This window comes from Myotis myotis, unplaced genomic scaffold, assembly GCF_014108235.1.
Source record: "Myotis myotis isolate mMyoMyo1 unplaced genomic scaffold, mMyoMyo1.p scaffold_m19_p_1, whole genome shotgun sequence".
NCBI lineage: Eukaryota > Metazoa > Chordata > Mammalia > Chiroptera > Vespertilionidae > Myotis > Myotis myotis.
The window spans coordinates 49,370,082-49,394,842 of NW_023416313.1; the positions used below are offsets into that span (position 1 = coordinate 49,370,082).

The 24,761-nt window shown below is 45.8% G+C and overlaps 1 protein-coding gene across 2 annotated transcripts in view; it reads right to left on the reverse strand.

Moving 5' to 3' along the window:
- SCARB2 (scavenger receptor class B member 2) overlaps window positions 1-24,761 on the reverse strand; it is a 62,726-nt gene that overhangs the window by 19,581 nt on the left and 18,384 nt on the right. For both annotated transcript variants that reach the window (XM_036337008.1, XM_036336999.1), the window contains exons 2-5: window positions 22,202-22,359; window positions 10,383-10,530; window positions 8,955-9,143; window positions 2,673-2,764 (exon numbers count right to left, since the gene is read on the reverse strand). In XM_036337008.1, coding sequence (XP_036192901.1) covers window positions 2,673-2,764; window positions 8,955-9,143; window positions 10,383-10,530; window positions 22,202-22,359 — 587 coding nt within the window. The remainder of the gene's footprint in view (window positions 1-2,672; window positions 2,765-8,954; window positions 9,144-10,382; window positions 10,531-22,201; window positions 22,360-24,761) is intronic.

Below are 24,761 nucleotides of genomic sequence, written 5' to 3' on the forward strand. Positions count from 1 at the left end.
GCCATAGCTGCTTTCTCAGCCCTTTGATTCCTTGAGAACCCGCCCCACCCAGGCTGCGGCAGAGGCTTTTGCATATGAATGCCCCGGCCATTTGCAACCTGTAATTACCTAACCGCAGCCGGGCCAGATAGACTCAGAGCTTCCAAGAGAAGGCCCAGGCCCCACAGCGGCTTGCATTGCTACACAGCTGAGCATCATCAGGGCAGCTGATTCTCGCTGCCAATTGCCCTGGAGGTCAATTCCTCCCAGTGATCCTACAACAACCAAGGCATAGCTACAACAAGACTGTGCACAAAGCCCACGAGGGGGTGCACCAAGAGTGTCCACCTCAGGTAACTGGGGAGGCTGAGCTACTGGGCCCTACAGGACACCTAGCACACAAAGCCACTCTATCAACACAGGGAAGCAACCAAAATGCGGAGACCAAGAAACAGGTCACAAATGGCAGAAATGGAGGAAAGCAAACGATTGGATATAGAGTTTAAGGCCACGGTTATAAGGTTTTTCAAGAATTTTATGGAAACCGCCGATAAATTTAATGAATCCCTCAATAAGTATAGGGAGACCATGGAGGACATGAAAAAGGACCAACTAGAAATTAAGCATACACTGACTGAAATAAAGAATAATTTACAGAGATCCAGCAGCAGAAAAGAGGATCCCAAGAATGAAGTCAAAGATTTGAAATACAAAGAAACAAAAAATACCCAACCGAAAAAGAAAAAAGAAAAGAGATTCCAAAAATATGAAGATAGTGTAAGGAACCTCTGGGACAACTTCAAGCGTACCAACATCAGAATTATAGGGGTACCAGAAGGAGAGAGAGGGCAAGATATTGAAAACCTTTTTGAAGAAATAATGACAGAAAACTTCCCCTACCTGGTGAAAGAAATGGACTTACAAGTCCAGGAAGCGCAGAGAACCCCAAACAAAAGGAATCCAAGGAGGACCACACCAAGATACATCATAATTAAAATGCCAAGAGCAAAAGATAAAGAGAGAATCTTAAAAGCAGCAAGAGAAAGACAGTCAGTTACCTACAAGGGAGTACCCATACGACTGTCAGCTGATTTCTCAACAGAAACCATGCAGGCCAGAAGAGAGTGGCAAGAAATATTCAAAGTGATGAATAGCAAGAACCTGCAACCAAGATTACTTTATCCAGCAAAGCTATCATTCAGAATAGAAGGTCAGATAAAGAGCTTCACGGATAAGAAAAAGCTAAAGGAGTTCATCACCACCAAACCAGCATTATATGAAATGCTGAAAGGTATTCTTTAAGAAGAGGAAGAAGAAAAAGGAACTCTTACCATTTGCCACAGCATGGATGGAACTTGAGAGCAGATAAATACCACAGGATCTCACTCATTTGTGGAATATAATGAACAACATAAGCTGATGAACAAGGACTGATCCAGAGACGGAGAGGCATTGATTGGACTGTCGGGACTTGGAGGGAAGGTAGGGGAGGGTGGGGGTAAGGGGGAAAGATCAACCAAAGGACTTATATGCAAGCATATAGGCCTAACCAATGGACATGGACAACGGGGGGGTGAGGGCATGAGCGGGGGTGGGGGGCGTGGGGGGTAGAGGGTAACGTGGGGACAAGGACACATATGTAATATCTTAATCAATAAAAATATATTAAAAAAATAAATAAATAAATTTAAATTAACTTTTATTTAAAAACAGTTTGATATTTACAGAAAAGTTATGAAGATACTACCGAGAGTTTTCCTATATTCCACACCATTTTTTTTTGCCTGTATTTCTGGGAAGCTTAGAAATAAATTTAAAGTTCAAGAACAGAAACCCTCTTACCTCAGTCCCTGAAGAATTGCCTTGTTTTCTTTCAAAGGTTTCTAATTTCTCTAACTTTAAACAATTGTCTTGTTTTATAGGTAGCTTTAGCCCCTTTTTGGAAGTAATTTATGTTACAAATATTAAAATAAACATCCTTTTGAAATACTATCATCCTGAACTCAAATGGATCCCATCTTTAAAACAATAGCCCAGGCCCGGTCGCATGGCTCAGTTGGTGGGAGCACTGTCCCGTATGCCAAAAGGTGGTGGGTCTGACTCCTGGTCAGGGCACAGGCCTAGGTTGTGGATTCCCTCCCCATTCAGGGCGGGTACAGGAGGCAACCTATTGTGTTTCTCTCCCATGGATCTCTCTCTCTCTCTCTCTCTCTCTCTCTCTCTCTCTCTCTCTTTCTCGCTTTCTCTCTCCCCCTCCCTCCTTCCTTCCCGCTCCTTTCCTCCCCATTCTTCTCTCTCTAAAACCAATAAATATATCCTCAGGTGAGGATTTTAAAAATTAATAAAAATTTAAAAAAATAACACAAACAATCCACAATCATTAAATTAAATTAAAAAGAGAATGTCTTCCATTCCCACAAAACAAGTAGTGGTTTGAAAAGTATTGGTGCTGCAGCTGCACATGACTCCCAAGTGGAAGAGTGAACTTCAACCATCAACATTCAATTTGTCAAGCGCATTATCCCAATCTTGATTTTTAAAATAATAATTGTAAGTATATTTTACATACTTATAGGTTTTTCATACCCAAAATGACAGTGTTAAAATATTTTTTTTTTGAAATAATATGGAAGTGGACATTCAGTTTAAATAAAAATTGAAAAATAATTACACTGATGAATCATTAGACTTACGTTTTTCCATTCCACTCCACAATCTTTGAAAAGTTAAGGTAATTGTCTTCTCCAGTTAGAAAAACATAGTCTCCATCATTAGTCCCATTTTTCTGAAAATAAGTGAATATGATCATTTAAAGTAACGTGATGGTTAACTTTGTGTTAACTTGGATGGACTATGGTGCCCAGCTGTTTGGTTAAACACTAGTCTAGATGAACGGTTACAGGTTCAATTCCGCGTCAAGGGCATGTACCTCTCCCTTCCACTCTCTCTAAAAATCAGTGGGAAAATATCCTTAGGTGAGGATTAATAAATCTCTTTAAATATAGATATAGAAATAAGTATGTATCTCCCTTTGATTCTCTTTCTCTGGAGAACCCTGACTGATACAGTAACTAACAAATTTAATCTTCATGAAACTGCCCTAGTTGAGCCTAAACTGCTACATGAGACTGAACCAGAACTAGAGAATAGAGTGAGGAACTACCGAACACAGAATTACTATACGACCCCCCAAATCCCACTCCTGTGTATATACCCAAGGTACATATTCAATGTTCATAAAAAACTTGTATACAAATGTTCATAGCAGCATAATTCACAATAGCCAAAAAGTAAAAATAACCCAAATATCCATTAACTGCTGAATGGATAAACAAAGTGTGGTATATCCATACAATAGAATATTACTTGGCCATAAAAATGAATGAAGTGCTGATACATGTTACAACATGGATGGACCTTGTAAACTTTATCTACACAAATAAAAGACAAACATGCAAATTGACCATACCTTTGCTATGCCTTAAGCCAAGCCCACCAGCCAATCAGAGCGACTATATGCAAATTAACCCAACCAAGATGGCGGCCAGCAGCCACGGAGCTGGAGCGAGCCGGAGGCTTGGTTGCCCAGTGATGGAGGAAGGCAAGCTTCCCGCCTGCTGCAGCCGGCTCTGAGCTCCACTCAAGGCAACAAAGTTTCAATTATAGAAGATAAATAAACCCCAGATACCTGCTTTCAGCCGGCCGTGGCCATGGAGCTGGAGCAAGCAGGAAGCTTGGGTTGCCCCTGGCGATGGAGGAAGCCAAGCTTCCTGCCCGCCCTGGCTGGCTCTGAGCTCCACTCAAGGCTACAAAGTTTCAATTATAGAAGGTAAATAAATCCCAGAATGAAAAAAAAAAAGGAGAGGCTGGGAGCTTCTGTCACCGGGGGGCCTGGCCAGCCTGAAAACGGCCCTCAGCCCCTTACCCAGGCTGGCCAGGTACCCCAGAGGGGACCCCCACCCTGAAGGGGGTGTGACCAGCCTGGAAACACCCATCAGCCCCTCACCCAGGCTGGCCAGGCACCCCAGTGGAGACCCCCACCCTGAAGGGGGTGTGACCAGCCTGCAAACACCCATCAGCCCCTCACCCAGGCTGGCCAGGCACCCCAGCGGGACCCCCACCCTGATCCAGGACACCCTTCAGGGCAAACCAGCCAGCCCCCACCCGTGCACCAGGCCTCTATCCTATATAATAAAAGGGTAATATGCAAACTGACCCTAACAGCAGAACGACTGGGAATGACTGGTCACGATGACACACACTGACCACCAGGGCGCAGATGCTCAATGCAGGAGCTGTCCCCTGGTGGTCAGTGCTCTCCCACAGGGGGAGCTCTGCTCAGCCACAAGACAGGCTGACGGCTGCCAGCACAGCGGTGGTAGCGGGAGCCTCTCCTACCTCCTCAGCAGTGCCAAGGATGTCCGACTGCAGCTTAGGCCTGCTCCCTGCTGGTAAGTGGACATCCCCCAAGGGCTGCCGGGCTGCCAGAGGGATGTCTGACTGCCAGCTTGGGCTGGATCCCCCAGGGAGCGGGCCTAAGCCAGCAGGTGGACATCCTCCGAGGGGTCCCAGACTGCAAGAGGGCATAGGCCGGGCTGAAGGACCCCCCTGAGTGCACAAATTTTTGTGCACCGGGCCTCTAGTACTAAATAAAAGAAGCCAGAGCAAAGATCCTATATTGTATGATTCCATTTATATGAATGTCCAACCTGCATATGAATGTCTAACTGCCAGAGATGGTTCCAACTCAGAAGTGGTGCCCCTTGGCCTCCATTTGTATAGTGCACATGAGTGTCAAGATTTTTATTTTATTTTTTGCCTAATAAAGCCACACTGCAGTCCCAAATCCCCTTCCTCTCTGGCTCTGAGGAGGCTCCCACACAAAGAACCTCCTCTCCTCTCCTCTCCTCTCCTCTCCTCTCCTCTCCTCTCCTCTCCTCTCCTCTCCTCTCCTCTCCTCTCCTCTCCTCTCCTCTCCTCTCCTCTCCTCTCCTCTGTGGCCCAGGCCAGCCTGCCCTTCACTCAGGACCAGGCGATCCAGCACCTCACAGGGGCAGGAGGCAGGCTGGGCAGGGAGGGGGCTTATGTTTTGTTTCAAAAACAAACCCCACAAAACCTTATTTTTCTTTACAAAATCAAAAAAGGAAACAAGAAACGATGCCAACCATTGAACGTCTAAAAAAAAAAATCTATGGATTCGTAGGCAAATCCAGAAAGACAGAAAGTGGTTGCTAGGGGCTAGTAGGAGGGGAAGTGGAAGTGACTGCCAATGGGAATGTGGTTTTTGTGGAGAGGATGATAAAAATGTTCTAGAATTAGAAAGTGGTGATGATGGCAAAATCTTGTGAATATATTAATAACCACTAAATTGTACACTTTAAATGGTAGAAGTATTCTAGGCGCTTGAGTTGGATCAGTGAAAAAAACACAGAAGTTGCTGCCCTCATGGTGCACATCTCCTAAAATTATTATTATGATTGTTTTGTTCTTTTAAATTTTTACTATTAAATGCTTATTATGTGGCAGACACTTTATTGTATACCAAGAATAATAAAATAACCAGACTATTCTATTTCCATTGCCCTAAGCTATGTTTCAAGTTTTGTCGTAGATATATTTTTAGGGTCTTAACACAGATGGTGTTGGGGTTAATAAATTGAGGCCTAGTACTCGTGTCCTGCTTTCTTTTTAAAATGGGGTTTTGTTCTGATTATAAACATAATAGAATATTCTGGTTATAAAAGTAATAATTCTTATTAGGAAATACAGAATGATGTATAAAAATATACCAATTATTCATCATCCTCTCAATTAATAGGAACTGCAATTAGTATTTGGCCTGTTTTCAGTCTTTTTTCTACACAAGATATGTTTATAGAACTAAGATATATTTATATATAATATATGTAATATGTACATTTATATTTACACAATTTTATACATATCTACAATTGTACATATACACATGCATATTTTTTACTTAAGCATAAAACTTATTTCCCATGTTATCAAAATTCTTTAGAGATATAATTTAATGACTCCATGACATTTTGTGAAAATAATTTACTTAACCACTCTCCTAGTACTGGATATTTAGTTTTGAGGTTTTTCGCTACTATAAATAATGTCGTATGAATATATTTATGCCTAACAAAATTTTCAGTACTTTAGTTTTCTAAACAGACCGCTAAAAGTGAAATTACTAGATAAAAGAACAGGACCATTTTTAAGCCTTTTGATACATATTATCAAGTTGCTCAAGGTCACCCAGCTGGAAAGTGGTGGAAGTAGCAGTATAAATCAATTTAGTTCCCCAAATGGCTTTGGTTAAACTTTGCTAACTGGAGGAACAACTCCCCCGCCCCCCCAACCCCCACACCCCACACACACGGTCTCTTGCTTCTTTCTGCATTTCTGTATTCACTGAAGTTGAACTCTTTTTTCCTATCCTTCAGCTATATACCTTAGAAAGCATGCACACCCTTTGTGAATTCTCCTTTCATGTTTTTTTGTTTTGTTTTGTTTTGCCTACTTGGGGTCTTTTTTGTCACTAAACTGTATTTTGCCAAATACGTTAATATATCAACATGGTCCATACACATCCGGGCCATGTCATGTTCCATATATGAAATTTTACGTGACTTTAAGAAATGAGGCGGGACTCTTCTTTAAGAGCAGCGGTGTGAACATTATAACTTGGTTGAAAATTCCAACGCCCCATGTACAAAAAATGCTGAACTACCAATTTAAAAAATGCATGTATGTTGCGCCTTGAACTCCTCCACCTAACTCAGATGTGGCTAAGTGGTTAAGTGGTCAAATGTTTCAGAGTAACTCACCAAGGGTTCTCCCCAGCTGTTATCTGCCCAAGAATCACACAGTGCATGTGATGCTTCCCTGCCTCTCACTAGGACTTTTATCTGAGGACAAGCAAGGACAGCTAGGTTTTGTGTTACTGTGGTAGGGGGGTGAGTTGGATGTCAGGAACACATGACTGCAGGAGAAATGGTCTGAGGATATCACTACAGCATTCATGCCACCAGCATGCCACAGCAACATCCATCCTCCCGGTGGAACTGGCTAGGCTGCCTGACTTCTCAAAGATACTTTCCAGCAACTAGAATTTTGTGCATCAGAGAGTACACACTCAGTGGGAGGTGCCTGAACTCTCTTATATCAAGAAGAACAGAGGTACCCTAAAATCAGCAGGTACAGAGATGCTGATTGGCCTTGCAATAAGCAAACAAGAGTATCTGATAGTTAAGCATTTCCCTGTTTCTCAGGAGCTCTGCGAATTCACCTTATCCTATTCATTCTCACACCCCGCCCCCTTCCCGGACCTCCCCCCACTAATTGTTTGTTGTTTCCGCATTAAAGTCTTTGAAGGAAAAGTGATGGTGTTAACTAAGGGTGAGCAGGTGAACAGACATACAGGCCTAGGGCAGTGATGGCGAACCTTTTGAGCTCGGCGTGTCCGCATTTTGAAAAACCCTAACTTAACTCTGGTGCCGTGTCACATATAGAAAATTTTGATATTTGCAACCATAGTAAAACAAAGACTTATATTTTTGATATTTATTTTATATATTTAAATGCCATTTAATAAAGAAAAATCAACCAAAAAAATGAGTTCGCGTGTCACCTCTGACACGCGTGTCATAGGTTCGCCATCACTGGCCTAGGGTATCAGAGGCAAATGTTGGCAGAAACCCTGGGATTGAGGAAAGGCTTGAGGCCAGGACTGGGCAGATGCAGAACTTCACAGATTATCCAGGTCACTGAATGAACTTTTGTGCTTTTGGCTAAAGAGTCAGTATTTGGCCAGAGCAGATGAAAAACTGTCTTTTTTTCTTCTTTTCTTTTTCTTTTTTTCCCCAACAACACTACAGAGAGTTTATTTGGCTCCAGAACAAAAACATATACCAGTCATTCATATTAATTCAGGGTCATTTTTTTGAGCCAGTCATGAAGGGGAAAAAGAATAATGGTTCCTGCCGTGGCTGGTGTGTTCAGTGGTTAGAGTGTTGGCCCACACACCGAATGGTCACAGGTTCGATTCCTGGTCAAGAGCACGTACCTGGGTTGCTGTTCATTTCCAGCCCTCCCCTTCAACCCCAGTCAGGGTGCATGCGGGAGGCAACCAGTCGATGTGTCTCACATCGATGTTTCTTTCTCTCTCTCCCCTTCCTGCCTCTCTTCCTCTCTCTCTAAAAAAGCAATGGAAAAAATATCCTAAGGTGAGGATTGACAAATAAATAAATAATGATTCCTGAAGTATGTATTGCAATGAACTCATAGTTTGAAAAGCACTTTTATGGACTTCTTACTAAGCCATTTTAAACCAACCTTTGAAGTGTGGGTACGGCTAGTCTCAAGTTAGGAATGATGAAACTGAGGCTCAGAAAAGTCCCATACCTATTAAACGAAGAAGTCAAAATGCAAATCTAGGCCCTCTGATTCTAAGTTGTTTTTGTGTGTGTGTGTTTTTCTGAATGTGGGAAATCCACGGAATCTGGGTGATGGTAGAGGGCTTGTAGAGGCCCAAACCATCAAAATGAGACTTGGCATTGAACACTGAATTGTATGATGGGTTAAACGATTGCACCTGATTGATGGCTCAGCCACACTATGTACAGGGTGTCCCAAAAAATGCATACACACTTTGAATAATTATTAATTCCAATGGGTTAAATCTAAAAAGAAAGAAATATTGGAATTAATAATTATTCAAAGTGTGCATACATTTTGGGAGGGACACCCTATATTTTCATAGTTACACTCATTCACAGTCAGCACTCCCCCCTCCCTCTGCCCCCGCCCTGACTAAAACACATTCTTATTTTTTACATACTGTACAAGACATCTAGAATTCCGGGCAATTTTGGTCTCTTAGGAGAAACTCAGAGTGAGGATGAAATCTGGCTTGGGGTACCCCCTCAGCTGAACAAAGAGGCTCAGAAAAAAATTCCACTTACCCCATAGTACAAGCCAAAATAGGGAGGGACTTCAGGTTTGAAAGGGTGGATGAGGGACATGAGCTCATCTTTGTAGCCCCAGAGCAAATCGTGGACCGTGTGCGTCACAAAGAACTTCTGCTGGTAGGCCTTTATCAGGGCGTGGATGATCCTCTGGATGATGCCTTCCTGCGCCCATTCCATGGCAGTCTGAGAAGCACAGGCAAATTCAGAGAACAGCATACCCACCCACTCTCCTACTGAGCCTTCAGCAAAGGGAGCTGGAAACTTAAAGGTTGGAATTAAATAGCTGGAAAATTAGCCAATGGGCTCCTCTCTGGCTCTGTGTACAAGAATAAAACTCCTCAGTTACTACCCTTTCTCAGGGTTAACATTTCTAACTGTGATCTCAACATCCCCATGGCCACCCTGTTATCCCCACACAGTGGGAGGAAAGGGAAAAGCTCCTGTAAATACATTGGCATCTTTGGCCACAAGGTGGCGCCATCTTCCTCCTGCTCGGGCACAGCGGCTGGGGCCCTCATTATAAACTCCACTAGGGGCAGGGCAGGGCCAGATCTGGGAGGCAGTTTTCTAGGCCCTGTGTCCACCATGAGTGGTCACCTAGAAGTTAGTGTGGGAGCCTCAGAGGGGGTTGGTGGTGAACAGGATCGTTTCCTGGATGTCAACTGTATTGTTATGAGATGGAATTGCCATTATAATCAGAGCCCATTGAAATCACTCCAGGCTGTAATCAACAGCCCAGTCCCTATTATTTGGAATGGGGAAAAACAGCCAATAGGTATTTTGAGAACTTAAAAATCCTAGGCAGAAATCTAAATTAAGAAGTGGTATGCAAATTCTATGGCTAGAGTTTCTGAACCAAAACAAGGGGCAAATAAATATTTTGAATATTATTAGCTACTCGCCCGGCAGGTATGGCTCAGTGGTTGAGCATCAACCTGTGAACCAAGAGGTCACAGTTTGATTCCAGGTCAGGGCACATGCCCCGGTTGCAGGCTCAATCCCCAGTAGGGGGCATGCAGGAGGCAGCCAATCAATGATTCTCTCTCACTGATGTTTCTATCTCTTTCTCTCCCTTCCTCTCTCTGAAATCAATAAATACATTTAAAAAAATTATTAGCTACTTTAAAAAAAACCCTAGAGACATAATTATATAAGTGCTGATCCTGAACACACAGCAAGAAATTGTGAAAGGAATCCTAAAATTTGCCTTCCGTCACTATTTGAAAAGACCTTGTTTGAAAGACCTCAGAAAACTGTCTAAGATAAACTTTAAAGAAGGGCAAGGGAAACAGATTTTTCTTTTTATATATGTATATATTTTTTAACATAACTTAGCTCCTTAACATAAAGCCTTAATAGCCTAAGTTAGCTTTTACCTTTCTTCTAAAATCCATAATAATGGTACTTAAAATGCTAACTTACCACTGCAGGAATATTAAGTGTCCTAATTAAGTCACTTTTAGCATCTCCAACAGATAGGTTTTGTACAAAAACATAGGCCTTGTTGCTAACAGCAGATATGGTTGTTCCATTTTCGCCAAATTGAATATCTGCTTTGTTTCTGATTTCCCTAAAAGAAAGAAATAGATTTTGTTTGAAAACAGTCACAACTTTAAAACATAGTATGTCCCCCTTCTTTCAGTATCAAAGCTATTTCCAGTATAACCATTACAGAGAGAGACTGCATGGCAGTACTGACACCGTGAAAACTGGAGATGAAAGCTCCAGTTTTATAAAGTGAGGAAGTGAGGCCCAGGATCAAGTCTTCTCAAAAATCTGTCATTTCCATTCTTTTCTTCCACAAATTGGAAAACGCAGTGGTCAGGGTCACCTTGACGAGGGCATCAAAGCCAATGAACTCTGAGTTATGGTTTGTTCCCAAAATATATTCACGAGGAATACATACAAAATCTGATAGAGGCCGTCCTGTTAAAACACTTGTGCAATTTGCACTTAGGGGGTAGCTAAGTGGGATTTTGATTGCTAGACATTCACTGCCCTTTTTTTTTTTTTTTTTTTTCTGGCCAGACCCTGATTTTCTTTCCTCTCCTGCACTGGGCGGCGGTGTGGGACCCGAGCTCAACCAATTCTTTTCCCTTTGGCCTCTGACTCCTGAGCCCAGAACCTCCAGATGGAAAACACGGTCTTAATACCGGCTTCCTCAGGGGGCGCACATGAGCGAAGGTCCTTGTGCTCCAGAGATTCGGGTCTTTAAAGCTGCCCTGGACCCTGCCTTTCTCCCCAGCCACAGCGGGGAAACTGTAACCCACTTTACAGAGCCTTCAAATAAGTTCTCCTTTTAGTTAAATTGGCCAGAGTCAGTTTCTCTCGCTTGCAACCAAAGCCCCCTCCCAGAGAAAGCATAACCCAGTCTTTCTGTAGATGAGAAAAGGGAGATTGGGATAAAGTAACTAGCCCAGGATTAACCAGGAGGTGGCAGAACAAGGCTGAGAATCCTGGTCCCCTGACTTCGCATCCCAGGTTTCCTTGACTCTACAGAGAAGTTAATGCAAAGGGACTGGTTAGCAACTGGAGGCGAAGAGGAAATTTCAAAGGCAAATCGCTGCCTCTGCCAAGGCTGGTGCCTGCAGAGGGGATTCCTCTCCACTCCTTCCCATCCCAGAGCCTCCCTGCAGCCAAGGGGAAGAGGGAAGGACTTCTCAACCACTTATAACCAGGGCCCAGGACCCCACACTGGCCTGGCTGACCACTAAGAAACTAGAAGTAGAAAAAATAGCCCCAGGATGAACACCAGTTTGCACACAAAGAAAGCCAGGCCAGGGAGCAAAGAGCTGGGATTCACCGTCCGGCCGGCCAAAACCCCAGGGATCAACTCTGCCGAGTTTTCTAACTAATGACGAAAACTGATGACCTTGCTAAAGCCTTTATTTTTTTTTCACTGAGCCCTGGGTCATGAACCTAATGGCCTGAGCAATTCCAACCCTAGAGCCTGCATCATTTGTTTATTTATGTGCACTGACTCTGGGGGGACTTTGAAAGGTTTTCTTTACAGCTCACCCTGTAAGAACCTGATGTTTTAAAGGGAACCTGAGCGTGGGGGCTCCAGTCACTGTAAGCCTTGCTGTCATTCACTGGGTTTCTCAGTACATTTTAAAAAGTCAAAGCCATGGATTCCCAAACCACAAAAAGATTGAATTCACTTGGCAGGCACCAAGGGAACATGACAGGTCACTCACAACTAACCACATGACTTCCCCTCAACCTCCAGCCACCTAAGGCATGCCTGACTCTCGGCTTTTGCAGAGGGGTCTAACCGAAGGAGACGGTGCCCGGCGGTCAGAGGTGGCCCCCGCTCGGCAGAGGCCGAGGAAGCCAAGGAGAGAGGTGGCGAGGGGCCTCCCTCTCAGAACAACAGGTAGTCATGTAGTCCGAGGAGCACCGTCCGAGGAAACCCAAGCACTCCCGTCACCGCGGCCCCCTCGGGAGGCCACAGTGCCGGCAAGTCTGGGTACCCAGCTGGCCAGCCAGAGTCCACCAGAGCAGGGCGGCCTCCTAGGGAACAGCAGACTGAGAGCAAGAAGTGAACAATCACTGCTTGACAGTGTCTGCCAAGACCAAAGAAGCTTCTAGAAATAGAAACAAAAGCATTTTTGGTTTTTTTTTTTAAGGCAAAGCAAATCTTTGGCCTAGACCAGGGGTCCTCAAACTACGGCCCGCGGGCCACATGCAAATACAAATATTGTATTTGTTCTCGTTTTGTTTTTTTACTTCAAAATAAGATATGTGCAGTGTGCATAGGAATATGTTCATAGTTTTTTTTTAAACTATAGTCCGGCCCGCCAACGGTCTGAGGGACAGTGAACTGGCCCCCTGTTTAAAAAGTTTGAGGACCCCTGGCCTAGACAATTAATTAAGAGACCATATTTCAAAGTGCCTGGTATGGTCCCTGGTACTTAGCAGATGCCAATATCCTAGTGTTGAAGGCCCAGGACACCCCAGGCTCAGATGACAGCTTAATATTTGTTATTCACCCTGGTGGCCCCAGTCACTAAGAAAAGGTTGGGTTACACTCCATCAGGCAGGAAAAGACCTGGGTGATGTTAGAGATATTTCATTTTAAATCATTTTTTTAAAGTTCTTTAACTTTTTTAAATAAAAAAATTATTTTTAAAACTCCTGAATGTTTCAGTAAGGTCTCATCAGCCCAGAAGGAAAACCATAGCCTGAGTAATCATGTTAATTAGTTGGAAAATTAACGTCTAACTATGCAATACATTGGAGATTTTGGATAAGTTAGGTATATACAATCTACACTAATAAAAGAGAAACATGGTAATTGGCGTACAACCGCTACCCTTTTCATTGGCTAATCAGCGAGATATGCAAATTAACTGTCAGCCAAGATGGCGGCCGGCAGCCAGGCAGCTTGAAACTAACATGAGGCTTGCTTGCCTCAGTGACGGAGGAAACCAATGTCCCCCGCCTGCGGCTGCAGGCCTCTGAGTGGGCAGTTTAAGAAACATTGTAAAAAATACCGCCGGACTTCAGCCAGCAGATTCGCAACATTGTAAGCAAAGGCCAGAAACCTACTTTCAGCTGCACGGAGGCCTAAGAGCTGGAGCCAAGCCTCAAGGTAAAGCTGGCCCAGAATAAAAAAAAGAAAAAGAAAAAAAGGAGCGGTTGGGAACTTCAGTCACTCCCAGCCTGAAAACAGCCCTCAGCCCCTCACCCAGACTGGCCAGGCACCCCAGTGGGGACCAACACCCTGATCCAGGACACCCTTCAGGGCAAACCAGCCGGCCTCACCCATGCACCAGGCCTCTACCCTATATAGTAAAAGGGTAATATGCCTCCCGGCACCGGGATCAGCGTGACAGGGGGCAGCGCCCAAACCCCCTGATCGCCCTGCGGCTCTGTGTGTGACAGGGGGCAGGGCCCCAACCCCCTGAGCAGCCCTGCTCTGTGCCTGATAGGGGGGAGCTCCCCAACCCCCCCCCCACGGGCCCTGCTCTGTGTGTGATGGGGTAGAGCCATAACCTCCCCATCGGCCCTGCCCTGAGTGTGACAGTGGCAGCACCCCAAACCCCTGATGGGCCCTGCTCTGTGGGTGATAGAGGGTGGTGCCCCAACCCCCTGATGGGCCCTGCTCTGTGCCTGACAGGGGGCAGTGCCCCAACCCCCTGATTGGCCCTGCTCTGTGCGTGACAGGGGCAGCACCCCAACCCCCTGATTGGCCCTGCTCTGTGCGTGACAGGGGGTGGCGCCGCAACCTCCCCATCGACCCTGCCTTGAGTGTGACAGGGGATGGTGCCCCAACCCCCCAATTGGCCCTACCCTGAGCATGACTGAGGGTGGCATCACAACCTCCCAATCTGCCCTGCTCTGTGCATGATGGGGCGGCACCCCAACTTCCCAATCGGCCCTGCTCTGAGCCCAACCAGGGGCTGCACCTAGGGATTGGGCCTGCCCTCTGCCACCCGGGAGCAGGCCTAAGCCAGCAGGTCGTTATCTCCCAAGGGGTCCCAGACTGCGAGAGGGCACAGGCCAGGCTGAGGGACCCCCCTTCCCACCCGAGTGCACAAATTTTTGTGCACCGGGCCTCTAGTCCTATATAATAAAAACCTAATATGCTAAGTGTCCGGTCGACTGGTCGGCCATTCAACCAATCACAGCATAATATGCTAATGATACGCTAAGGCTGCCCAACTGCTCAGTATGATGTGCACTGACCACCAGGGGGCAGATGCTCTGACTGGTAAGTTAGCTTGCTACTGGGGTCTGGCTGATAGGGACTGAGGGAGATGGGCCAGACATGCCCTGGAGCCCTCCCACGGTCCCTCCCCAGCCCCAATCATGCACCGGTGGGTCCCTCGGCCTGGCCTGTGCCCTCTCACAATCCTGGACCCCTCAGGGGATGTTGGAGAGCCAGTTTCAGCCTGATCCCGCAGGCCAGGCCGAAGGACCCCACTGGTGCACAAATTCGTGCATTGGGCCTCTAGTACTATCATATAATCCTTATCTTCCGTCACTGTAGTTCTTCATTCACCCAGTGCTCTCTGCTGAGAATCACTCAGAAGTGACTGGCAACAGTGGGCAAAGTGTGGGTTAAGATCTGACTGCCAGGCTCTGCATTCCATTCTGGTTTCACCTGTTACCAGCTCTGTGACTAAGGAGAAGTTACTCATTGCTTCCATGCCTCGGTTTCCTGGGGCAATAATGTACCTTCCTTGTAGGCTTGTGGAGGGTAGAGGGGCCTCCTTGTAGGCAAGTGGAGATAAGAATGTACCTTCCTTGTAGGATTGTGGTGAGAATTAAATTCGCATAAGCTTGTTCTAAATTCGCATTTAGAACACTACCTGGCACATACTAAGAGCTTAGGAAACAAGTAGCTAGTAACATTATGTGTGAGGGCTTGCCCTAAGCTCTGGAGATGGAGAGATGTTAAGACTTGGTTCCTGTCCTCAAAGAACCTGGTGCAGCACAGAGACTTCCACCTAACCAGCTACCTCACACCTGGAACATCTACCTCACACCTGGAACAGCTACCTCACACCTGGAGCAGCTACCTCACACCTGGAGCAGCTACCTCACACCTGGAACATCTACCTCACACCTGGAACAGCTACCTCACACCTGGAACAGCTACCTCACACCTGGAACATCTACCTCACACCTGGAGCAGCTACCTCACACCTGGAGCAGCTACCTCACACCTGGAACAGCTACCTCACACCTGGAATGTCTACCTCACACCTGGAACAGCTACCTCACACCTGGAACATCTACCTCACACCTGGAGCAGCTACCTCACACCTGGAGCAGCTACCTCACACCTGGAACGTCTACCTCACACCTGGAACAGCTACCTCACACCTGGAACAGCTACCTCACACCTGGAACGTCTACCTCACACCTGGAGCAGCTACCTCACACCTGGAGCAGCTACCTCACACCTGGAGCAGCTACCTCACACCTGGAGCAGCTACCTCACACCTGGAACGTCTACCTCACACCTGGAACAGCTACCTCACACCTGGAACAGCTACCTCACACCTGGAACGTCTACCTCACACCTGGAGCAGCTACCTCACACCTGGAACAGCTACCTCACACCTGGAGCAGCTACCTCACACCTGGAGCAGCTACCTCACACCTGGAACGTCTACCTCACACCTGGAGCAGCTACCTCACACCTGGAGCAGCTACCTCACACCTGGATGCTGAGAAAAAGCGCAGGTGGGGCAGGGAGGGTGTGCCCACATTTGTTGGGTGTGGGCAAGAAGCATCTTCACTCCTGAAGCCGGAAACGGTCCTCCGTCCTCGTGGCAGTACCTGACCCCCTGGCCAGCGCCTGCAACTCACTCAGGACAACCAGTGCATTTGGAACTCACAAGTACCTGGCCCTCACCTTTGGTGCAGGGCAAGGTGGGGGGAATCTTTTTCTACTGTTCTTACTTTTGAGCAGTTCAAAGATTTTTTAAGAAACTTACCTAAAGACACTGTTTCTGTTTTGAAAAAGAAGTAGTATCAGAGAAGAGTGAGCCAGGTTTAGAAAATATTTTAATAGTGGAAACAATAACGATAGAATTTCTAAATTTTCTATCATCTCTTTGATATTAAAAAAATTTATTTGGCTTGGCTCTGAGATGAGTAAAGGATCGAAGGGCTAACGTTCAGAATTTGGAAGATTGAACAAAGTTCCTACCTTTGCTAAATTGCAAGGAGACAATTAAATCCTTAAGAAATTAAGTGCAAAAAAATAGATCTACAAGAAAATAGACTTGAACAGCAAACCTTTGAAGGGAATAGGACTTTTTAAGCTCAGAAATGATAGAAAAGTTCATACAGGAATGGATTTCACTATATGTAAATTTTAAACATAAAACAGGCAAAGGATACAAAAACAGTTGCCACAACTGTAACAAAGGGTTAACATTGTTGCATTAAAGGTTTATAGACTGGCACAGACAAACCAGAATCCAAAAGGGCACATGGGCAAAGGACAAGAACTCAGAGTGGAAACACAATCAGTTGGCAAACATGAGGAGAACATTCAATCCATGTGATAATCAAAGAATGAAATGAGAACTGGTACGTGTCCAAAAAGGGAACGGTTAAATAAAGTGTTTTAACACTATTCCTGCTACCTCTTGAATATTATCATTATAAAAATATCCTATATAATAAAAGGCTAATATGCAAATAGACCGAACAGCGGAACAACCAAACAACCGAACAATCGGTCACTATGACGTGCACTGACCACCAGGGGGCATGTGCGGAACATGGCGGGCATTGGCCGAGGCAGGATGGTGGAGCAGGTGAGCGGGGGCACCAGTCTGGGACCAAGCCGGGGCACCGGTCACTGTCATTGGGGCAAGCCTCTGAAAATTTTTTGCTCCCCTGCACCGCGGTCCCACCTGGCACTCGCACCTGCTGCCAGCACCAGACTGCCATTCGCACCCGCTGCCAATGCCTGGCACTGGTCCCAATCACTTGGCACCATCAGCAGATGCAAGTGGCTTCCAGCCCTAATCTCCACCTCCCCCTGCTTCTGAGGAGGGTGATCGGGGCAGCCGCCGCCGCTGCTCATACCTGCTGACGGCACCGTCCCCACTTGCACCCACTGCTGGCGCCAGCCCCAATCGCTCTGTGGTGTCAGTGGGCGCGAGTGGGGTCAGCGCCACCAGCATGTGGGAGCGGCAGTGGCGGGAGTGAGGCTGCTGGCAGACAGGGGACAGGGGGCCACGGCGGGAGGGGCTGGGCAGGGTCACAGAGGATGGGCCACCACTGTGCCTACCGCAGCCTCGTGGCCCATGGTTCCTTTCCAGGTGCACGAATTTGTGCACTGGGCTCCTAGTATTAGTATAAAACCAAGACATACATGGGAAGATACCTAAGATGTAATATTAAGGGAACAGAATATACATGTTATGTACATGTGCATGTATAATATATGTAAAGACAGTATGAAGACCATATAAAAATAAAATCCATGGAGAAATGGCTAAGAAGAGATCCACTCAAATATTAGCATTGGTTATCTTGGTGTCCATGAAACTGGGGATAGTAGTAGTAGTTTTCTAACTGCATTTTCAAGTTTCTTTAAAAGATAATGCTATATATGATATTGTATATCTTGATTATTTCATAATCCAGTATTACTTAATGCTCAATGAATAATAATAAAACACTATGAGATATTTATCCCTCACATCTTTTTCCTTACTGTCAAAGCAGTAATAGGAGCCTACAAGAGAAATGAACAATCCCAACAACAAAACTCAGAAACTGAAAAAGCGGAGATGTTTAACGGGATATTCTGAATTTAGCAAATATGTCTTAGAAATAGGAAAATAGCTGAAAGAGCCCTTAGATAAGTTGATTTTTTAAAATTATTGAAATGTTCAATAATAGGAAAAGAAACCTGACAAAATAGAAAATAAATCTCAAAAAGAATGCAGAAGTCTTGTAATATCTTAAGTTGGATACACATGTTTTAGCAAATATCTCACTAAGCAACAGGAACATGAGACAAATTAGCTTCGTGTCAACAAGCTTATTCCAGGGCTACTCAATGCAGCTTTCACTAGACCCAGCAATTCCACCTTTGGGTATTTATCTGAAAAAACAAAAACACTAACTGGAAAAGACAGGTGTACCCTTATGTTCACTGCAGCATCCTACATAATAAAAGAGTAATATGCAAATCAACCAAACGGTGGAATGACTGGTCGCTAAGACATGCACTGACCACCAGGGGGCAGATGCTCAATGCAGGAGCTGCCCCCTGGTGATCAGTACGCTTCTACAGGGGGGAGCGCCACTCAGCCAGAAGCTGGGTTCATGGCTGGCGAATGCAGTGGCAGTACTAAGCTGTTGGTCAGACATCCCCCAAGGGCTCCTGGACTGTGAGAGGGCACAGGCTGGGCCGAGGGGATCCCCCACCCCAAGTGCTCGAATTTCGTACACTGGGCCTCTAGTTACTTACAACAGCCAAGATTTGGAAGCAACCTTATTGTCCCTTGGTAAATGAATGGATAAAGTAGTGATACATGCCCTAGCTGGTTTGGCTCAGTGGATGGAGTGTTGGCCTGCGGACTGAAGGGTCTCAGGTTCGATTCCAGTCAAGGGCATATGCCTGGGTTGCAGGCTCAATCCCCTGTGAGGGACGTGCAGGAGGCAGCTAATCAGTGATTCTCTCTCATCATTGATGTTGCCATCCCTCTCCCTTCCTCTCTGAAATCAATAAAAATATTTTTTTAAAAAGAAGTAGTGGTATATATATACAATGGAATACTAGTTAGCCATAAAAAGAATGAAATCTTTTCCATTTGTGACAACATGGACGGACCTAGGGGGTATTAAGCTAAGTGAAATATGTCAAACAGAAAAAGACAAATACTGTGTGATTTCACTTGTATGTGGGATCTGAAAAAACAAAACAAGTAAACAAACAGAAACAGACTTACAGAAACAGAGAACACATCGATGGCTGTCAGAGGAGGGGAGTGGGGGACAGGTAAAAAAGTTGACGTGGAAGAAGAGGTACAAAATTCCAGCTCTAAGATAAATAAGGCACAGAATGTAATGTACATCATATAGGGAATATGGTCAATAATACTCTCATGACTTTGCACGGTGATGGGTGGTAACTAGACGTAGTGTGATGAAAAGATCATAAGGTATATAAATGCCAAGTCACTATGTTGTACACCTGAAACTAATTAACATTGTACGCCAACTATACTTTCATTAAAAATTTTTTTTAAAAAATCCTTTACTATACACTGCATTACTTAAATCAGATTGACTGGTTTTTATCTACATGTGGAAGTCCCACCATCTTTTTGCAAAACATTAATATTCTGAACTCATCCATATGTAAAACATGCCACTGTACATTGTGTGTCAAATGAATCATTCCCCCCACAGCCTGCGTGGCTCCCCCTCTCTCAGAAACCGCACCTCCTCCCCCCCTCCCCCCAGGCCCACCCACTACCCCAGTGGTCGGCAAACTCATTAGTCAACAGAGCCAAATACCAACAGTATGACGACTGAAATTTCTTTTGAGAGCCAAATTTTTTAAACTTAAACTATATAGGTAGGTACATTGCTATTAACTTAATTAGGGTACTCCTAAGGTGGCCTTTGCTAAAAACGTCCTCAATCTGATTGAGGTATGTTCGCCAACTCTCCCATCCACACTCGTCTTGTATACTTGTTTCGTCTATCTCCTTTCCGAAAACTGACTTCTGCGCATGGGCCACAAAGTTTCAATCGCACTGTACGTGCGCGCGCCGCACATGGTATTTTGTGGAAGAGCCACACTCAAGGGGCCAAAGAGCCGCATGTGGCTCATGAGCCGCGGTTTGCCGACCACTGGGCTACCCAATTAGGGCCCAGTGCACCTTGCCCTTCTTTGTGCCCCAGGACTCTTTGCACACAATGGACAGTGTCAGCTGACTCAGCTGGGAGGGACACCATGGAACTATTAAACACTGGGGCAGGAGCCACTGGAATACTCTATATGTGATCTAGCTGAACAATAGCACAATGAGATCATGGGTGAGAAACACCAGAGGCATAAAAAACACATTAAAAAATGCTTTTTAAAATAAAGATCTGTGCCCTGGCTGGGTGGCACAGTTGGTTGGAGCATCCTCCCGTGCACCAAAAGGTTGCGGGTTTGATTCTGGTCAGGCACATACCTAGGTTGCAGGTTTGATCCCTGGCCGGGTTGCATTCTGGAGGCAACAGACCCATCTCTCTCTCTCTCTCTCTCTCTCTCTCTCTCTCTCTCTCTCTCTCTCTTAAAAATCAATAAAAACATATCCTCAGGTGAGGATTTAAAAAAAGAAATAAAATAAAGACCTATTTTTTAAAAATTGTTTTATATAACAACAGAGCTCATCTTTACAGTTCTGTACATTGACGTACACAGACCAAGACAATAACAGCAAACTCCGATTATGGGCTGGCACTAGTCTAAGCATTTTGTAAATACTGACTCATTACCCCATGGAACCCTAACAACCCTGTGGTGGAGGTCCAGCTTTATCTCCACTTTATAGATAAGGAAACCCAGGCACAGAGAACTAGTAAGTGGCAGAGGCCGGAACCAAAGCAGGCAATTCAGAGATTTTCATCTGTGAATTCCGGCACTTGAGAATCCGACTGACTCATTCAGACTAAGTGAATCAGTCACAAACATTTATTGTGCAATCGATTACGACAGAATTGTGAGGAATTTTTACCATTTTGCAGAAGAAGAAAGATCTTGCCATCTACTTCCCTCTACTATTTTGTTTTAAAACTTGTTAAGGAGGAACTTGACAGGAAAGATTACTGGGGGGTGGGGGAGGGAGGGGAAGGGCTACTGTCTTGGAGGAGGAGGAGGAATACTGCAATAGGAAAAATGCTCTGACCATAAGGCCCCCGAGTGCCTCCCTCTACTAACTTTTGGAAAAAAAACAAACAATGAAAGCCTGGCCCGTGTGGCTCAGTGGCTGAGTGTAGACCCATGAACCAGGAGATCACAGTTTGATTCCCGGTCAGGGCCCATGCCTGGGTTGTGAGCTCAATCCCAGTGTGGGACGTGCAGGAGGCAGCCGATCAATGATTCTCTCTCATCACTGATGTTTCTGTCTCTCTCTCTCTCTCTCTCTCTCTCTCTCTCTCTCCCTCCCTCCCTCCCTCCCTCCCTTCCTTCCTCTCTGAAATCAATAAAAAATATATTAAAACAAACAAACAAACAAAAAACCACGTTAAAGCAATTCTCCTAATCCCCAGAGACTCTAACCCACACTGCCACTGTTGTCTCCCGGACCCAGGAGGGTGGGGAAAGGGGCGAGTGGGAGACTACTAGGCTTTTCTGCAGAACCACGCATTTTAGGAACTGGTCCACGAGCGGGGAGGGAAATAGGGGGAGGCTCCAGGGGTGACCAAAGACAATCACATGGTGACCTTAAAGGGTGGGGGGTGAGGAGCAGCACTGCGGGGCTCAGTAGCCTCCTGCTGCCACCCTAGGAAGAGGCAGCTGCATTTAAACATAACAGGCTGGGACGGCTCCAGGCCACAAAGCTGGCTCACTCAGATGGGGGCTCACACAGGTGGGGGCTCACACAGGTGGGGGCTCACACAGGTGGGGGCTCACACAGATGGGTCAAAGCCCGCGCTCCCGCGCAGCACCCAGAGATCACTGGGGGGAAAGCCGAGGACTCGGCCATGGTGGGGGTGCTCCGTGTTGCCAGTATAGCAGGGAGGCGGCCGGGACTCACCTGTAGGTGTACGGCCCCACTTCTTCCAACCGCGGGATCTCCCCTCTGAGGATCTCCTCTGGATTGGTGACGTTGAAGAAATAGAACTGGATGTACACAGGCACAGGGGGCTGCTTCCAGGAGTCGAAGGCCTCAGACCCATTCCTCAGCACAATATTCTAGGAGAGAAACCCAAAAGGAGATTGACAGCGTGCAAGGCCGCTGGCTGTGAACACAGAGGCAGAGCGAGGGACCCTCTGGCGCTGACCTCCTGACTTGCTTGTTTTTCTCACAGGCATTCAACTGCAGTCCCTGGAGAGCAGGATCATGCCTTACGCCCATAGGAGGCTCAGAGCCCTGTGAAAGCATAAAAGGTCTTCAAAAATATTGGTGGGAAAGGTTGCTGGAGCCGTGGCTCATGGATGTGTTACAAAGGCCATAATTTTATTTTCAACAACCACAACAGTTTCTGATAACTGAATTCGTCATAAAAGATATTTACAAGATAACCAATTTTACACATTGGAAATGGGATCAAAAAGTAGGAATTACAACACAGACAATGTTGGAGACGGGGTGTAAGCTGACACAGTCCTTGCACCTGAAGGGGCTAGCAAGGCTGGGACCCTTACCCACACAGTTTTCCCAGACTTGTTTGGATGGCGGTTATCAGTAGAATGAGAGCAACCTTTGTAGAATGAGAACAGCCTTTCATGGCTTACCAAGAAGTCTGTAACTATTTACTGAGATTTGCTGTACCGGGAATTTGTCCTTCTGCTCTGTCTCTCCCTTAGAGATTAAGAGGAACAAAGAATACATTCCTCTTGACAGACCTCCTATTCAGTGTTTTGTGTATAAAAGGCATTGCGTGGTTAATAAACTTGTTGCAGTTCCTCGATTGACCTGTAGTCCTCCCAATCCTGCTCTCCTGTCTTTCTTTCTTTTCTCAATTCCCACCTCCCTACCTCAGCCGGGCTCAACCTGTCAGGCTGGCCCTGACAAGACAACAATATGAGATGGGCATAAAACAAAACTGAAGTGGACCGAAAAGCAATTTCTCTCTTTAATTAATTAACACCAGCTTTAACTCTGCTAAGGAAAGTGCCCAAAAGGTCCTATTGGCTGGGTTACAAAGATTCCCCTTTCCTGCAGCTGCTGTGCCGTTCTGAGAAGCCCCGTGTACTCCCAGTCTCCCCACGAAAGACAAGAACAGGGAGGCGGACCCAGGAAGGCTAACTGTGGTCCTTCCATTTGCGGGAGAACCACACACATCCCGACATCACCACCAGGGATTTTAAAAATATTTTTATTGATTTTATAGAGAGAGGAAGGGAGAGGGAGAGAGATAGAAACACTGATGAGAGAGAAACATCGATCGGCTGCCTCCTGCACACCCCCTACTGGGGATTGAGCCCACACTACGGCCATGTGCCCTGACCAGAAATCAAACAGGTGACCTCTTGGGTTGACACTCAACCACTGAGCCACACAGGGTGGGCACCACCAGGGTCTTTCAATCCCCAACAAACCCATAGCACAGAGATGCTGACCCCGTTTTAAAGATGAGGAAGCTGAGCTCTTGAGGTGAAGTGCTGGGGTATTTTTTGTCTACAATCCTTCCTTCGTTTTCCACTCTTACCATGAGTTATAAGCTGAATTGTATCCGCCCCAAAATTCGTATACAGAAGTTCTAACCTCAGAATGAGACTGTATTTGAAAGTAGAGTTTTTAAAGAGAAAGGTACGGTTAAATGAGGTCAGGACTATAATCCACTATGACCAATGTCCCATTAGAATGAGAGGATATTAGAACAAATAAAAACAAAGGAAGATGACAGCTGTCTACAAGCCAAAGACAGAGAGGCCCCAGAAGAAACCAGCCTCACTAACACCTTGATCTTAGACGACGAGCACCCAGAATTATGGCACAACAAATGCATGCTGTCCAAGCCCCCAGTCTGTGGTTTTTTTTATGGCTGCCCTAGCAAACCCAAACTTATTCACCATGGCCTCCTCCCCCCAGGAGAGGAGTATTCTTTTCACCTTACAGACTTCAGGCTTGGCCAAGTGGCTTGATTTGATCAACAGGACAAGGGTGAAATGGCAATGCCTCCATTTTAAGCTAAGGTCTTAAGAGGCGTGTCAAGAAGAGCCTGCCCCAGGTAGCAGTGGACCCTCTAGCCAAGGCCCTAAAAGGTGATTGTGCACCAGACATGAAGCCTGAACTCCGGCCTACTTCAGCGGAGCCAGCCAGGCTCCCATGGCAGCCATCCTGCACACCAGAATACGGAATAAATGTCTGCTACAAGCCACGGAGGGTGGGGGCTGTTCTCCACACTGCACCAGAAGCCTGACCAATGCCACACCCGAGGGGAACAGGCTGAAGCCTAAGACCTAGTAGTCCTAACAGTCCTCAATGTGTTAATGCAGAAAAACTGCCTTTTCACAGTAAAAATTACTGACATACACAAGAGAGGTAATAGCATAGACTGCAAGTAAACACACCAAAATGTGAACAGTGATCAACTCTGTGTGATCAACTCTAGGTCATTGCTATTTTCTCCTTGATTTGACTTTGTATT